The sequence below is a fragment of the Botryllus schlosseri genome, chromosome 11 (genome assembly GCF_051294905.1).
Source record: "Botryllus schlosseri isolate E-star chromosome 11, Bs_hap1, whole genome shotgun sequence".
In the NCBI taxonomy this organism is placed as follows: Eukaryota; Metazoa; Chordata; class Ascidiacea; order Stolidobranchia; family Styelidae; genus Botryllus; species Botryllus schlosseri.
The window spans coordinates 10,305,889-10,323,309 of record NC_137246.1 but is presented as its reverse complement, the minus strand read 5'-3'; the positions used below and the strand labels follow the sequence as shown (position 1 = coordinate 10,323,309).

General features: G+C 39.6%; 2 protein-coding genes across 2 annotated transcripts in view; both read left to right on the top strand.

Moving 5' to 3' along the window:
* The window catches only part of LOC145451041 (sodium- and chloride-dependent GABA transporter ine-like), a 22,386-nt gene extending 22,050 nt beyond the window's left edge, over positions 1–336 (top strand). The window contains exon 6 of the mRNA XM_080329523.1: positions 200–336. The gene's annotated coding sequence lies outside the window, so the exon portion shown is untranslated. The remainder of the gene's footprint in view (positions 1–199) is intronic.
* On the top strand, positions 234–17,421 carry LOC145451039 (creatine transporter-like). Its single transcript, XM_080329522.1, has 6 exons — positions 234–368; positions 522–706; positions 3,030–3,170; positions 13,585–13,785; positions 14,152–14,286; positions 14,478–17,421. Exons 1-6 carry the CDS (start codon positions 272–274, stop codon positions 14,688–14,690), a joined length of 972 nt encoding a protein of 323 aa, XP_080185648.1. The 5' UTR covers positions 234–271; the 3' UTR covers positions 14,691–17,421.

The following is a 17,421-nucleotide window of genomic DNA, read 5'->3' as shown; positions in this document are numbered from 1 at the left end:
CTGCTCATTTGGGTGACAAATTCCTGGTCCTATAGTTAATTGGAACCTACGTCCTTGCTTGCCGGTAGCTCAAGGTTGGATTGATTGACTTCCTTTCCACAGATTATATCGTACATTTCGTCGTTCCTCTATATATGCTGGGGCACTCGCAGTATCCTCACTGATACCGCACATAACGAATAATACTCATATTTTTCAGTACGGGACATTAACCATATTGTTTGCAGCCACCAGACACGCAACATATTCTATTGTGTCTTCCTTCGGTATAATGATTGCCTTTTCGAGCTTTGCTTGCAAACGAAACAGCGTTTGTCTCAGCACCGTATTTATTATTCTGATGAAGATTACCCTCAGTTTGCTTGTCGGTAAGAAATATGTGTAAAGTGTATGCAAAAATCGTTGATACTCCAGTTACGACGTAAAATAGAAAAAAAGCATACGATGTTGTGGTATGTAGGCTATTCATGGCTATGATCTTGCATCACAATTTTTTTAACCTGTTTGTTTGATTAATTAAGGATGCGTTGTTGCTGCCGCATCGGGGGTCCTTTCTGACAGGATTGGCGTGACTGTGAGGGATCTCGCCACCAGCTATGACGATGCGTATATCCTGATGCCCTCATTACTCGCCCATCTCCCAATTTCAAACTTGTGGGCCGTGATGTATTTCCTGATGCTGATATGTTTGCAAATCAATTTTCAGGTATGACGAAGTCTATGATAATGGTTCTTAAGCTTTATATGGTGGCAGTTTATTTTACGATTTGAAAACATTTAGTGGCCCACCTATTGAAGCGTTGTTCCAAATAGAGAGAATCATATCTTGGTGACGTAGTGACAAATAAAATGATTTTAAACGACACTGTTTATCATAGGTTGTCAGAGTATAGTTAATGGTGATACTTGGTTACACGCACAAGAAATCAATCGCAGTGGAATTAGGACACATAAGGTACTGAACATTACCAAAATCATCAAGTAGGCCTAGGACTATTGCCGACACATGCCGTATTCATTTTTGTCGCTTTCTTTCATGTTTTCCCTTCTTAAATCCGGTGAGCATGCCTCTTATTTACGTGCTCTTGGGCCAAGGTGAATGTCTGATTAAAAGACTAACCTATAGCTATCATACTGAGTGGGTGAAATAATGCAGTAGCCACTCGATTTGTGAAGGTGACTCGAGTCAAACCAAGTCTTTCGAATTTTGGAGGTGACTTGAGGCAGGTGAAATCAAGTCGAGCCAAGTCACAAGTCTATTCACGAAGTCATGTCGAATTTTTGAAGTACGAGGCATCATTCAAGTCATGGTATTTTGCAGGATGTTTGAGGTACAGATTGTGTCGCCATTAATTCTGCATCGAGTAGCGAATATCAAGTTGATTATATCTTCGACGGGGCGTTGTGAGGCTCACATATACGTAGAACTGCTAAACTATGTCGATAACTGTCAGCTAATCGATGATATAATATGGCATCACAGAATATTGAAACAAATTGATATAATGCAATACACAATGCACCTACATTTCAATACGATGCAGTTTAAGCCTGTACCAATTGTTGACAAGTAACAAATATATAAACTAGATATGTCAGACTTAGATTATACAAGAGGTTCGTGATGGTGAGCTCTGGGCACTCATCAGAACAGATGTACACTGCTACAGATTGATTACTACCTGTCCAATACAAAACAAGCTATATAATCAATTTGTTCGTGGTAAATTTATTTGTCACATGCCGAGCGAGATTCAGTGAAACCAGACTGCACTATCGTTTAGTGACTGGTTGCTTCTCACACAAGACGAGAACATGTACCTACATGTAAAGCGTCTCGGTCGACAGCGATTTCTGGATAACTTGAGATTGATTCGAAAATTTGACTTCGAGTCACAATTCAATCTATATTTTTGGAACGGCGACTCAAGTCAAATCAAGTCCTTTTTGCAAAGTGACTCGAGTCAAGTCGAGTCTCCAGAAAAGTGGATTCGAGTCATTCCAACATTGGAGTGATCATGATCACCTCTGTGCATATTTCATTATTGTGGCGTGGGTTGGTGATTAGTTTACAATTGCATTTTTCGTCGTGGCTGTTAACTGCGGTTGTCACGGGTGGCAACTCTATAGACTAGTGGTACGTTTCACCGCTGCGATTCCAATGGGCAGCAGGTTTGAGCCCGACCGAGGTAAACTATAGCATCTCCACCTTATAAGTAGGCTACTACGGGCGTATTTGTTATCTTTTCATCACCTGCTTGCGTTCGGAACTGAGGATTCAAAATGGGAAATATTCCTGGTGCAATATCAGAAATAAGACAGATATCGGTCGAAAATCCATGAATACTGCAGAACATTAGACCAGAGGTGGTCAAAGTAGTCACCGTCGCTACTCAAGTAGAAGTAGAAGTAACGCCGGAATTTCTACTCAAGTAGAAGTAGGAGTGCTGATTCACAAGTAGGTAGGTAAGTAGGTATTCTACGTTTATTTTTGCTTAAAAAACTGAAACTGTTAAGTAGAAGCAGAAGTAGTCTAAAATCATACCTACTTAAAAAGTAGCATGAGTAGGCAAAATCTACTTCAAGTACTTCAAAAAGTAGAAGTACTTCGTTACTGACCACCTCTGCATTAGACCCTTCACGAGTCTGTTTACTTGTTTATTTTCATGTCACAGCAACAAAGTTCATTCTATACGTCACATTCGACTCACCGCATTTTGTGACGTTGGCTCCTGATGAGACCCTATACGGATGATTGTTGCATGGTTGACACTTTCTTCTTCCAGTAACTTACTTTTGTGACACTCTTTGTTTTGACACACGCTATTTTTAATGCCGCGCCATAATGAAGCTTGCCAGTTTGAATGGAAATGAGATACTACATTTATCGACACTAATGTGCTCAGATAGTGAGGTGTTGATTCCCACACTATCGTCCTATACTTATTAAAATAAGGTAACATAATGCCTCATAGCAGTTTTAGGCACAAAGGATATTTAATTTTGAGTTGATAAATTTAACGTTTCAGCTGTCCATGGTACATGTGGTAATGACAACCATAATGGATCAATTTGGAATAAAACTTACAGCACTACTGCGGAGGCGGGAAATGGTTCCGATAATAGTGTGCGCTGTTACTTTTTTATGCAGCCTGGTTCAAGTTACACGGGTAAGTTGGTAAGTTTCCTCAGTGAAATAATCCAGGCGGATATGGTTAGTCATTTCATTTAATATGATCCGCGAAAGCGTTGAAAATCTGATTGCTTCAATATATATAGAACCAAATCGATATGTGAACAAAAGCCGCATATGCGGCTTACTATTTATTGAGTGATAAAATACAGGGTTGTAACCAAGTCACAAGGTCCCGAGTCACAAGTCAATCTCACTATTGCAGTTTTGACTAGAGTCAAGTCGATCCATTTTCAATTCACCACCGAGTCCTAGTCATTGTGTTGACTGTTCAATTCCGCTTTAATGTCATGTGAAACCCACGTTTTGCAACTCTGCTCGGTGATGTCAAATGCTTCGCATTCCTAATATGCTAATTTGCCTCACTTTTGCCGGTTTCTGGTAGCATTTTCAAGTACCGGTACTGATAGACGAAATAATAATAGTGTAATAACTTGACTATCCTTTGAAATTACGATGAAATCCTGTCTTGGTAGACCTAGTCTTGAATCATATGACTTGATCCGAGTCATGGGCAATGACTCGAGCAGAAGTCGAGTCAATACACAAATTGACTCGAGTCGAGTCATTTTTCATTTTTAGGAATATGACTCGAGTCAAGTCGAGTCACCAAAAATCAGTCATTACAACCGTGATAAAATAGTTACGGCTGGTGTAAACCTCAGAAAGGTTCAGGTTCGTGTGAACGCGAACCTTTTTGAAAGGTTCTGTTTGGACGGGAACGTGAACCTCATGACGTCACGTGACGTCATATTGCTACTTCCAACCCTACATTTCAGTGAAGTGAGAGCCTATATTAATGTACATTATACACAATACCTAGCGACGGCTAGGGCCACATAATGCCACAATGCTGAAGTAGATATTTACGTTTTAAACGTCGCCAGATGTATCAACAGGGGCAATCAATTGATATAGTCATCTCACAAAATCAATATCTTCCGCCACTTTGCCAATAATTTCGACGAGGACTTGTCAAGGAAATATCAGCTTACGCCTTAACGGTCTAGGCCAGACCGGACAATGCATTCGGCGTATGAGTATTGTTATGTTGATATTGAGCAGAGTGTAAAAGTGGTTTCTATACTTGCTACCTATATTAGGCCTACCGCATTAACAAGTTATACAGCAGTAGCCAATGCCCTAATCGCACGGATTTGGTTTTTATGATACAATAAACATATGAAATCAAGATTGACTCCGTACGCCTACTACTTTTTTTACATCAGACAACGATATCAATTTCATTGATTGGTTGAATAAGCATAATTCGCTGTCTATACCTGCATGTAGTGTATTTTGCTCTTGATGTTGTGTGGTTGCGGGTCAAGCTCATTTTTCTATGACGCCAGCGCCATGCATAGAGTGGCCCGCAGTTGAAATGCAATTTAATTTCATCAAGATGTTATAATGAAGTGAAAATTGTAGCAGGCTATATGGAAAAGGTTCATCGTGCAGAGCCTACCAAGGTTCGTTTGTGAACGTGAACCTCTGAATTTTTGAGGTTCACACACAGAACGCGAACGTGAACCTCACGTTCACACCATCCCTAAAGATAGTGTATTATTGTCGAAGACCGATAATTGCCTCGCTAAAGCCAATCATCCACGCCGTCTCCAAAATGTATCGACCGGTTGTTTCTGACGCCGGAATGACGTCAACAGGAATTGAAAACACCGCGCTCCAAGCAAGAAAGCATGTATGTAATGCAGGGATCCTTTAAGCGAGGTCCATGAGTGAAAGCCCATCCAGTACAGGCGCAAAAATGGGCAGTATGGTTTGATATGAAGTGTCTCTTTTGATGCTGCTTGGAATCTAGTCCAGCCATTCAAAGATTATAAAGCGCTAAATGTATTATGTGGATGACTTCCGCCAGTCTTTCCATCAACGACTACTTTTGAAGCTGATTTTTCTTAAATTCTTTGAAAGGAAATTGAACTCACAAGGAACTGACCTGACTTTAGAAGCACCGCTTCAGCACAAACAATTTAATATTTTAATTTGTATGTGACTTTACCAGGACATGTCCGAATCCAGTAAACCCCTGCGGTATTTGAACAGCGATGTCATCGGTTAAGGTTGGGGTGTCCCAGAATTTCACGACCAAAAATTAAGATTTATCACCGTTACTACAAAGGCTATTATATGCCGTCCCATGATCCACTTCAGGCATTGGGTCACGGACGAGAGAATTCAAACTTGCAGAAGTAGGGTTGTGTGTGTGTGAGGCAGAGATGAGCGGATTTGAAATTTCTATGTCCTAATCCAATTCAAATCCGAACCTTCAAATCCAAATCCAAATTCTAATCCATAACTTTTTCATATTCAAGTCCATGTCCAATCCTAATCCGATTCCAACTGGAAATTCAGAAAAAATACTAATTTATGCAATGGAGGGATTCGAAAATTTTCTTTCACAACCAACGATTCACTTGATTCAAGATAACTTAGTAACCATAAGTACATTAATAACTGATCTGAATTAAGTTTGTCGCCATTCGCCACACGACATTTCAATCTCCCAGAAAATAGGTAAATCCAATCCAAATCCTAATCCGTTCCGAAAAAAATGTCTAATCCAAATCCAATCCAAATCCGAAAAAATTTCACAAATCCTGTTTTTTCAAAACCTAATCCTAATCCATGCTCATCTCTGGTGTGAGGAGATGGGTATGGTCCGCCAGCATGTGGTACTTGACGAGGTTTCCAATATATTCATCGACATATAAACTGAAAATGACTGACCCAAGAACCGAGTCTTGCGGAGCGGCACAGGTAACAAGGTGGGCATAGGACAAGGTGTTAGATATTGAAACCATTCGTTGGCATACAGTCAGGTAATATTCTCTAGTTACGGACCACGGAACTCCTAGCGCGCCTATTCCCAAAGGAGAATTTTGTCATCTACGCGGTCAAACACTTTTAGGAGATCAAGAAATTGTCTCATACCACACTTCGGTTCTCCAAGATATCGTATTACTGTTCAGTCACTGTTGGCAGGATAGGCCTATGTGAGGTTGGATGTTTTTGCGGAAGCCAAATTGTTAATAGGTGATAGACATCTTGGAAAGGAACGAAGATTGGTGCGTGGGGAGGAACTTCTCGAATAAATTTCCGATACACATGAGAACAGATATAGGTCAGGGGTTGGTGACATTAGTTGTTGTTGTTGTTGTTGTTGTTCCTGGTCTTTAGATTGTATTGGTCATTTACACCAGTCGTCGGCGACCGCTAGTCCACGAACCGGACTGCTGTCCGCGCGGTGTTCGCTACTGGTCCGCGAAAATTTCATTTACTTTTGATAGTGTAGCGACACTGCGAAATATACCTAACAGTGACGTCGCCGTGTTTCAGTTCGGAATCCCTCTCGGCGGCGACCCGCTACCAGCATGCCATTAAGTACATCCAAAGTATACACTAGTTACCAACCAATTTAATTACAATCCAAAAGTAATACCAAATACTCCAATCAGTACGTCACACGGATACGCATGTACTATGCTAAACTACAAGTACAATAACAAACTGCATACAAGCATTCCCAAGCCTCTCCTACTGTACGACCTCGCACTTGAAACCACGTGTAGCCAGAAACACACAGAACATTCTACCAGATGCCTTAAACAACTTTGTTACTGATGTTGATCCATCTGCAACAACAATTATAGGCACAGTCAATATTGCTGTTTGTTGATTTTGACTATGTTCCACATTGAGTTGGGTGACAAGATTTAGTATGGTATATTTTGATCAACAACTCGTCTTATCGTCCGTAGAAAACAAACAAAACTTGAAGCTTTATTCGCTAGAAACCAGGTCAGCCACTGCCTGTTGGATTCGGGTAACAGAATTAATCTCTTGTATGTATGGCGTTTAAACATATTTACGACCGATGATTGAGTTCAGTGCAATTTATGAATTGCTAGTTTATTTCGTGTACCGGTATTTCATTTCCAGACAGTGACGTTTGAATACTAGCTGAGTGACATATATTTCATTTTAATAGACTGTATTATCATCTATCTACATTATAAAATTGCCACGGTGGGTGTCTGCTTCCATAGACTACTCCAAGTCGCTTCGACACCTTCCTTTATTTTCATTGTATCGCATTTTTGTAGTGTAGTGTACTGAACTGATAAAAATTGCTAATAAACCAATGATGATGATGATGATGATGAAGATGAAATGCCACGATCTTACTATGTACCTGGTTGCACGTGTCGGATTGGTGGTCATTTGATTCCTACGTCACCAGGGAAGCCGATCAAATGGAGAGAAGCCATTATGAGATAAGACTCCAAAACGAAACAGCTTTGGACAGAGACATTGGGCAGAGGGCAGAAACATTGTTTGCTCTGGTAATTTTCTTCCAAGTGATTATATGACCCGACCATGAAATTTGAAAGACAGGAGGCAGTCCCGTCAGTCTTTCAGCATGATAAAAAAATCACCACTGAAAACTGTCAAGAAGACAAACAATTCGAGCCATAGTGACCAGAAATTTCAAAGAGACTCGGAAAATATGGGCATTCAGTGCCAACTGAGTGCTTCAATGCCAGCTTTCAGAGTTTAGAAAATATCAAGGATGATAAGAAAGCAGTTCAACCTCATCCGATTTGATGACATCAAACAGTCTCTGCTTTTAAAGGACATCGCAATGTAAGATGTGCATTGTGCAATGTGCATCTATCGGAGTACGCCTGTACATTGTTTTCAAATGAAGAGCAAGTTTTTCTGACACTGATCAAGCTCTTGATCATCAACTGCCTGGTATTGTTTCAGAATCAACAGCTTCCCGCATCATTAATGCTTGGATCAAGCATATGTACCGTTTATTATCAAAATTACCAATTTGGCCTTCAAAACAAGTAATATTGAATTCCATGCCAGATGATTTTAAATAACTATATCCATCAACGATATAATTATTGACTCTACAGAAATCCTAATTGAGAAGCCATCTGACATCCATGCACACTGCACAATCCGTTACATTCTCCACTTGAAAGAATAGAAATACCATGAAAGTATTAATTGGTATTACACCACGGGTGTTATCTCCTTCATAAGTGACTGCATGCTATGGTGGATCCGTTACTGACCGCAGCATTATTGAGCAATCTGATTTGCTGGCCGAAATCAGAGCAATGTTTGAAAAGGCCGACAGTATCATGGCCCATAAAGGCTTCCTACAGCAAGGTTTGTTTGCACTATTCGATGTGAGAATCAACACCCCTACTTTGATGAAAGGCATGACTCGGCTCCCTCAGGAACAGCGGGTAGAGGATGACATCATCTCCTCAAAACATGTAGGCCTACACGTTGAAAGGGTTATTGGTTATGCAAAGACCTTCAAAATCATTCATAATGTCTTGCTTTAATAACAGTAAGTACGTAAAGTCTAGTATCCAGGGTCCGCATGCGCTGATGTGGCATTGAGCCTACCGCATAAAGGAATTTTCGCAAAATTTGATATTGGTATATGTGAATTTTGAAAGTGTTCCATAACGAGATGGATGACAAAATTCGGTATGGTATATCTTGGCTGTGTTATCCAACTTTGCAGTAAGTTTCAGGATTGTCACCCAAAGATTAGCTTGGTAATTCCGTTATAGAAGTCGGCAATATATCTTTGCGCGCAGATCTACCAGATACTCGACTTCGACAGCGAAATTACTATGTAACAGTGTTGGGATCAAGTCACTACCCTCGAGTCACGAGTCATTTCGAGTCATTGCACATTTTGACTCGAGTCAAGTCAAGTCAATCGATTTTCGAAGGTGACTCGAGTCAAGTCAAGTCACTCAATTTTTGGAGGTGACTCGAGTCAAGTCGAGTCAAGTCAAGTCAAGTCACGAGTCAAGTCACAATTCAAGTCAAGTTGTCTTTTCAAAGTATGAGGCATGATTACGTCATTGCATTATGCTGTAGCTGTCTGAAAAATAGGTTGAGTGGTCAATGGTCATTGATTTTGAACCGATGAACGAATATAGAGTTAAATATACACGCAAGAAGGCGCTGTATCGCTCACATATACGTAGAACTGCTAAACTACGAAGTAGTTGCATAGCCTCAGTTTATAGCTATCAGTCAAAATAGAGAAACGGATTATTAAGATGCCATACATTACCCATTTACAAATTGATATGATACAATTCGAGCCTGCGCCAACAGTTGAGAACTAGATAAACTATATTCGAATTCAATTTCAATAAAAACATGAGAAGAACAGAGAACAGAAATAGACATTTTGCTATTAAATTACTTTACTATACTAGTTTACGACAACGTAAGCTGTAAGCTTCGATCACTCCGCTTGCGGTCAATTTATTTGTGAGAAAACAATGGACTCTCACGGCCATTTACTGATTGGTCGCTCTCACGGCTTACGCCAGCGTTTCGCGAACAATCAGAACATATGCAAGATACAGTGATTTTTATCGACACCGATTACTTGATGACTTGAAATTGACTCGTAAAATTTACTTCGAGTCACGAGTCAGACCGCATTTTTGAAACGCCGAGTCAAGTCAAGTCAAGTCATTTTTGCAAAGTGACTCGAGTCAAGTCAAGTCATACGAAAAAGATGACTCGAGTCTGACTCGAGTCAAGTCATGACTTGAGTCATCCCAACACTGCTATGTAAATCATTGATTCACAGCCTTTAGACTTGATACAGTGCTAGATGATAGCATCAAAATATACCATACTAAATCCTGTCACCCAACTCAATGTGGAACATAGTCAAAATCAACAAAGAGCAATAGTGACTTTGCCCATAATTACTGTTGCAGACGGATCCACAATAAAAAGTTTTCTAAGGCATTTGGGCGTGACAGTCAAGTGATTTTCCGAGTGTCCACACCACCTTTGTGTACACGCTGGTTACACTGATTGGTGATGGTTCAGAATTGTAGTTGTCAAGCTCATTGATGAAAATTGAAAGCTCACCGAGTTAATATCTTTGTTCAAAGCATGTTTGTTAGTGGCGTAGGCAGAAAATATTTCCTAATATAATCGCATATATATTAATAATTTGATAGGTTCCTTGTGGTACAGAATTAGAATATTGCAACGAACAACACATTCATCTTCGCAATTTATTCACTCTTAGCTCTTCAACTGACCCTCGTCGGGAGTGGCCGTCAGTAAATACGGAGATTGCAATTTGAAATATAAAGATGAAATTGGTAGTATGACGTAAGAATGGTATAACAACAACAACAACGAGAGAATTCACAAAACGAGAGCGTTACGCAAAAATGCAATTAGGGCAATACAAATTGGCTAGAGACGCAACAATAATGAAATACACTGAGAGAATAGAGTCGGTCCTTTTGCCGACAAAGAATCGGTTGCTCGAGTTTTATTATAGTCGATTCGAGAACCTTTAAATGGAACAGACTACGTCCACGAGTCAGAATTGAAAATCTGTTATCGTCATACGATTTTGCATACTCTGGATGCGTAAGAAGGTGCTGACCTATTGCAGAGTTATGCCATGGTCTGCAGACTTGGACAACTAGATAATTCTAGTTGTCTAATTTCACTAAATTAAAGCGAAATGCCAGTAATCTAATTTTAATCTAATTTGGAAAAGCTGGAAATTTTCTAGTTGTCCAAGTATATGCTCGGACAACTAGATAATTCTAGTTGTCTATTAATTTCACTAAATTAGAGCGAAAAGCCGGTAATCTAATTCTAATCTAATTTGGAAAGCTGGAAATTTTCTAGTTGTCCAGGTATTGGTCTGGTCATAGTCTCGCAAGAAAGGGTTACTTGTCTGCGATTAACTGTCTGAAAAAGTAGTGACGTCAGGTTTTCTAATCTGCTTCGGCACATGTTGGTTGATTCTTTGTTGCAAACGTAGTGAAGTACGACCCACGTACCGACTGTCGCAGCGGCCCGTATAATTGTAAATAATACTACTCTGTTTTGTGGCAGGTATAGTACATCCTTCTGTGTTGCAGGAAAGAGAGATTTCGTGGTGATAACAATCTTAGGTTGTACCCACATGAAACATTGACTAACAGACGATTTGCTTCTCAAATCTACCAGAAACTTTACCAATCGATGGTAAATGTAAATATACTGGACATTTACTGATTCCAATGAATTTAGTGGCTCTGATGTCAATTAGTTTTTTGTCAATGGTGGACTTCGCAATGTGATCTGGGTATCCATTAGACTGGAAGATTTTCCGTATGAAATCTAATTCAGATTCAAGTTCCGACTTACTACAAATCATTAGAGCCCTGTGAACAAGCGTTCGTATCAGATTAGTTTTAAATAACTGATTGGTGGTACAAAACTTGAAGACGGCCTTTAACAGTAAATTCATATTTATTGACTCGACGAACTTTTTGCGTGTCTCCTATCAAGAGCAACCGGCAAGATAAAGGATTCAGAACAGAGATGGATTCAAAACCAAATGGCGAATTGTGACGCAATAATAAAAATTTATAAATAACATGAATGGAAATTCAACCATAGCAACAATGCGGCGCATATAGCAACAAGCAACTTGAAGAAGTAGTGTCCGTGAGGAATAACATACAAATACAATGAGACAATGCAGCAACACAGAAAAAAAATTGTATAGAAATACGGACGAACAGCTAAGCAACGACAACTAGTGTGAGATTTTAAGATTATACAAAAATTCTTTCTGGCGACAAAGCCAAGGAAGGTGTATGTACAGTGTACACCGGGCATTTGTTGGGGCCGAAAACTGTAGGTTGTCTGAATTTGCGCATTTTCTCCGCAATGGCAGAGTCAGTGATGCTATCGGGATATCCATTTTTGGACAGAATGGATCTAATCCAATTTAATTCTGCCGCAATTTGTCTTTAGAGCAAATCCTAAGTGCTCGATGCAAAAGGGTAGAGATCAAATTTAATTTACGCTTTTTCGGACAAAAGGAGTTCCATCTAACATAATGACCGGTGAATGTCGGCTTCCGATAAACTGATGTGGTGAATTGATGACCCGTTTTTTCTACCAATAAATCAAGAAATGGTGGGGAACTATTTTGTTCTTTGTCTACTGTGAATTTGAGGGATTAATGCATTGAATTTAACGTTTGTGGTATTTCAAAGTGAGCGACAGTTTGATGCCTTTTTCGATACGTTAAATTCAATGCATCAATTTTGCGCTTTGTCGGACAAAATGAATTCCAAGCGATATATTGGCCAGTGAAAGTGACTTTCCGAAAGACAGACGTTCGAAACTTCTTATTGAACTTTTTTACGAAGACATCACGGAATGCAAGAAAATTGTTATGCTCCTTTTTCATAGTAAATTTGAGATTAGATATTATGTAGAATTAGAGTAGAATATATACAGAATTACATATACGGTGAACATTTTGACCGAACAATGCGGCGAGTTTAGTTTTCACTTATTATTTGGAGAATTTACTTATCGTCCCTCCGAACGCAATCAGCCAGAATAAAAACTGTCTGATGGATCGGAGGCGAGAAGAATTAGATAAATTTCAACACAATAACACTAATGAAATATTCCCAGGGTATATAGATGCTCCTTCTAGCGGCAGAGGATCGGCCTTTGCAGCTTTATAATGGTAGATTCGAGGACCTTTAAATGAAAAAGAGAACGACCACGAGCAACTTTGGAAAACTGATTACTATTATAATGTTTTGCACACTCGGGGAGTTTGAAAAGGTGCTGTTCGATAGCAGAATTACATGCCTTTACTTGATCATAATCACGCATAGTAGGACTTTGATGATGCGTTGTAGGTTATCACCATGTATGATGTCATTTTCATGAAAAGCTAAATGTGAACCAAAACTTAAAGTGGTCCGCAGGGCCTTGGCGAACAAAAAGGTTGAGAACCTTGACCTTTGAATTGTGACTCTTCGACTTCATAATTTCTCGAGTTCTGCGACAGTATGTGGCGTAATTTCAGTTTACGTGGATCCATCCCTGCTGACATCGCAACACCATCGATTTGATTGGTGGTACTTGAAAAAGAAAATTGAATGATTAATTATGTTGATTTTGATTGTGTTGTGCATATCAGAATGATGTATTCGGCATGCGTCATATTCCGATCTTTCTTAACCTATTACATTATTTGTTTATTTCTTTGCGGTGTGTCGACTGATATTTATTGTGGCGATCCTTTTCAAGTCCAAAATGCGTATAGTAAAGCGTTTTCATGCTATAACTCCGCGTAGTGGTCTGATACCATAACGTATACATTGTAATTGCGGATGCGTTTGTAGTTTATGCTACCTTTAGAAAAATTGTATTCGCATCCCAAAAATCTTTTCTTTCCTGCACATGTGGGCAGCACGGAAGTGCGAAACGCACATTGTGTAACGAAGTATATACTGTGCACCGTGCATATGTTTCATTTTTAGGGATGGATGCCGGTGTCAGATGATATCATGTATTATTTGGTGTACTTTCCAAAGCTCATAATCCTCGACTTCGAGGTACTGGCAATTTGCCTCATATTCGGAGGCAATCGGCTTGCGCGGGAAATAAGCTTTCTGTCTGGACATCGTCCTTGGTACTACTTTCCGTTTACCTGGGTATGGGTTATGCCGCTGATTTTGAAGGTAAGTTTGACCGATATCATCCTGACGTGATAGCGTTGCCAATACATCAATCTTCTTTGCCACGTAAGTTAGTTGAAAATACTAATATCTCTATCTTACCCCATATATGTATATTTATTTGATATGTTATGTAATTTTTTGGAACTGACACAATGCACATTATTCTGGACGAAGACTAAAAGCAATCTTTCAAATACTTTTATTTAGTTTACAATAGGCCTACTCGTATCTCTTGATGGTATACCGCAACAGGGCTGACGAATTGCATATATTATATACCAGGCGCACGATCGTTCCTTAAATGTATGAATGCAAATTTAAGTAACCAGTATGTACGTTGTGTTGATTGACTTGACATTTTTCCAGGCTTTCTCTTGGTATGGAGTTGTGACTGGACTGAAGTGGGGCATATCGTATAATCTGGTCTGGTGGTTACTTACAATTTTGTGTCTCATATGGATCCCAGTTGGCGTTCTTCACGAACTGTGCAAAAATGGAATGGTAAGTTGTCGTCTTTGGTGATTTGACATTGCGATTGCGATAGTGCGAATGCTATACCTTCTGAGAGTCATACTATGGGATATATACCATGGGTATTTGTCAGTGTCGTAAGGTTTCCGTCAGTAATCGAATTAATGCATATGCCTTCATTTGTTCACGGCATATCAGAGATTTTTTATATTCAATTTCAGAGCCTTATGAAATCAGTGACTCCGACGTTTGTGCCCGACCACGTGCTCAGGAAGCAACAGTTACGTAGCGCAGAGGCCGGAGTAGGGGAATCCAACCAAACACCCAGTGATGATCAACCACTTCTTGTCATACATCAGCAACGCAACGTAGATAATGAAGCCGATAGCAATTTAGGAGAGATAACGAGGGATGTCGATGAAAGTGAACTGTAAACAATATATCTCCACACATGTCGGTGGTTCCTGGATGTAATGTTCTGTGTCACTCTGTCGTACCGATTAGCTAACACTCTGCTTTGTTTGATAGCGCGATTCTTTCAAGAAGTAACGCCCTCTGTCAATTGCAGATATCAGGGCAACAAATCAGTCCCCATTTTGTTTTGTATTCTCACTGAAGGCAGGTATATAAAGATATATAATGGATTAGTATATTCATATTCATATTGAAATGAACTCGAATATTTCCGGCTGACACTCGTCAGGGGTAATCGTCAGCAACTAGTAGAGAATTGGAAAGAACGCTGTATATCAACTTTCGTATCTCAAAATATGACGTCACCAGCATGAAATTTCGAGTAAGAGCGTTCAATGTACTATTTTTAAATGGTACGCGAACTCTTTTTGTTGACACAATCTTTTGACTGGTGTATTTTGATGAAATTCTACTTCAAGACACACAAATGAAAGTGTGAACGGTTCTTCCAACGAAGCCAAATCTGTCGACTCGATTTTTTTTCGCACAAGCGGGATTATCCAAAGATATATAATGGAAATTCAGCAAGTATTCGTTCACTGTCCAAAGCCAATGTGTCCGACGATTTTAAATAATATCGCTGTTGAAGTGCTGTCTCAACTCAGCACGGGACAAATTCTGAAATAGTATGCCGTCGAAAATAACCAGATTTTGTTTGAGATCAGTAAAACGCTTACTCAAACGTCGTGTGTTGCCGTATGATGACGGTATATTCATGACAGGGCGTATATAAAAACTAAGCTTCAATCACCCATCAAATCATAAGATTGATATTTTATTGTTCAATAATTTCCCTTGGACAATCAATTTGTTTTCCTAACTCAGCCAGTATATTTGTTACTGAACAATGTACATATTAGCACAGGGGTGGGCAAACTACGGCCCGCGAGAGTCTAAAGAAACTTTTTTCAAATCGAATTAATGCAAGGACTTGATTGACTTTTTTGAGTATATTTCACCATGATAATTGTAAGACAGTGGTTCTGAAACTGGTGGGCGCGTCCCCCTTGGGGGCGTGAAAGCATCTGAAAGGGGGGCGCGAAGCTGAGCTCAACTGAAAAATTTTTTCGCGCTTTGTGCGATATACATCTAATTCAAAGTTATTGCTCCGTATTTAGTCTGAATTAAATATTTAAAAATCTCTCATCCCCGGTCGTAACCTTCCATGCCATCGAACTACCCATTAGGTTGCTAGCATCCTGGTTGCGTTTTGTGATATGACGATAAGGGGGCGCGAAATATTTCACCATCATTGGGGTGGGGGGGCGTGTCTTAAAAAGTTTGAGAACCACTGATCTAAGGTAAACGTCGTGTGTTGCCGTATGATGACGGTATATTCATGACAGGGCGTATATAAAAACTAAGCTTCAATCACCCATCAAATCATAAGATTGATATTTTATTGTTCAATAATTTCCCTTGGACAATCAATTTGTTTTCCTAACTCAGCCAGTATATTTGTTACTGAACAATGTACATATTAGCACAGGGGTGGGTAAACTACGGCCCGCGAGAGTCTAAAGAAACTTTTTTCAAATCGAATTAATGCAAGGACTTGATTGACTGTTTTTGGAGTATATTTCACCATGATAATTGTAAGACAGTGGTTCTGAAACTGGTGGGCGCGTCCCCCTTGGGGGCGTGAAAGCATCTGAAAGGGGGGCGCGAAGCTGAGCTCGACTGAAAATTTTTTTCGCGCTTTGTGCGATATACATCCTATTCAAAGTTATTGCTCCGTATTTAGTCTGAATTAAATATTTAAAAATCTCTCATCCCCGGTCGTAACCTTCCATGCCATCAAACTACCCATTAGGTTTGCTAGCATCCTGGTTGCGTTTTGTGATATGACGATAAGGGGGCGCGAAATATTTCACCATCATAGGGGTGGGGGGCGTGTCTTAAAAAGTTTGAGAACCACTGATCTAAGGTAAATACTTAATATCACAGCGGGATAGCTGCAACGAGATTGACATAATTTGGATCACGAGTGGGATTTCAGATTGTCCACTCCATTTTTAATTATTTCAGTGTTGTGCTCATAAAAAGAATTCGGGCGTGTCTTAGGTAGATTCGTTGTCTGTATGGATAGAATTGGGGTATTTACACTTTATCTATACATAGTAGAAGTGAGTTTGAAGCTAACATGGTTATTGGTTATGATGCTGTCAGCATTGTGTGTCCTGGAACTGAACCAAAAGTGGAATTAGTAAATCTATGTACAGATCGCTGTCACAGATTTAAATTTCAATCCGGTTCTAAGAATCGGGCAAACCGACTTTCATCTCTATAGTTTTGACAAATTGGTTATTGAGGTCGACCAGCCTATGAAATCTCGCCACTATATGTTTCTGCCGCGTATACGATATCATCAAAGTAATGTTTGGCTTGTTTTAAATAAGCCCATATATTATCTCCATGGCCTCACTATATAATCAAATATCAATATCGCGTTTTGGTTTATAATCTCAATTTTATATAGTGCGGCCCGCGAATGGATTCAGATGTTGAATGCGGCCCGCGAGCTGAAAAGTTTGCCCACCCCTGTATTAGCAGAACTTCTTTACGTCATGACATAGCTTGGAGACATATGGGACATTTATACTCATCTTATTTTTTCATGCATGTTCCGTTCGATAGTTTTGAACAATGACAATGGACATTGTATTTTAATATAACCTATCATATACTTTG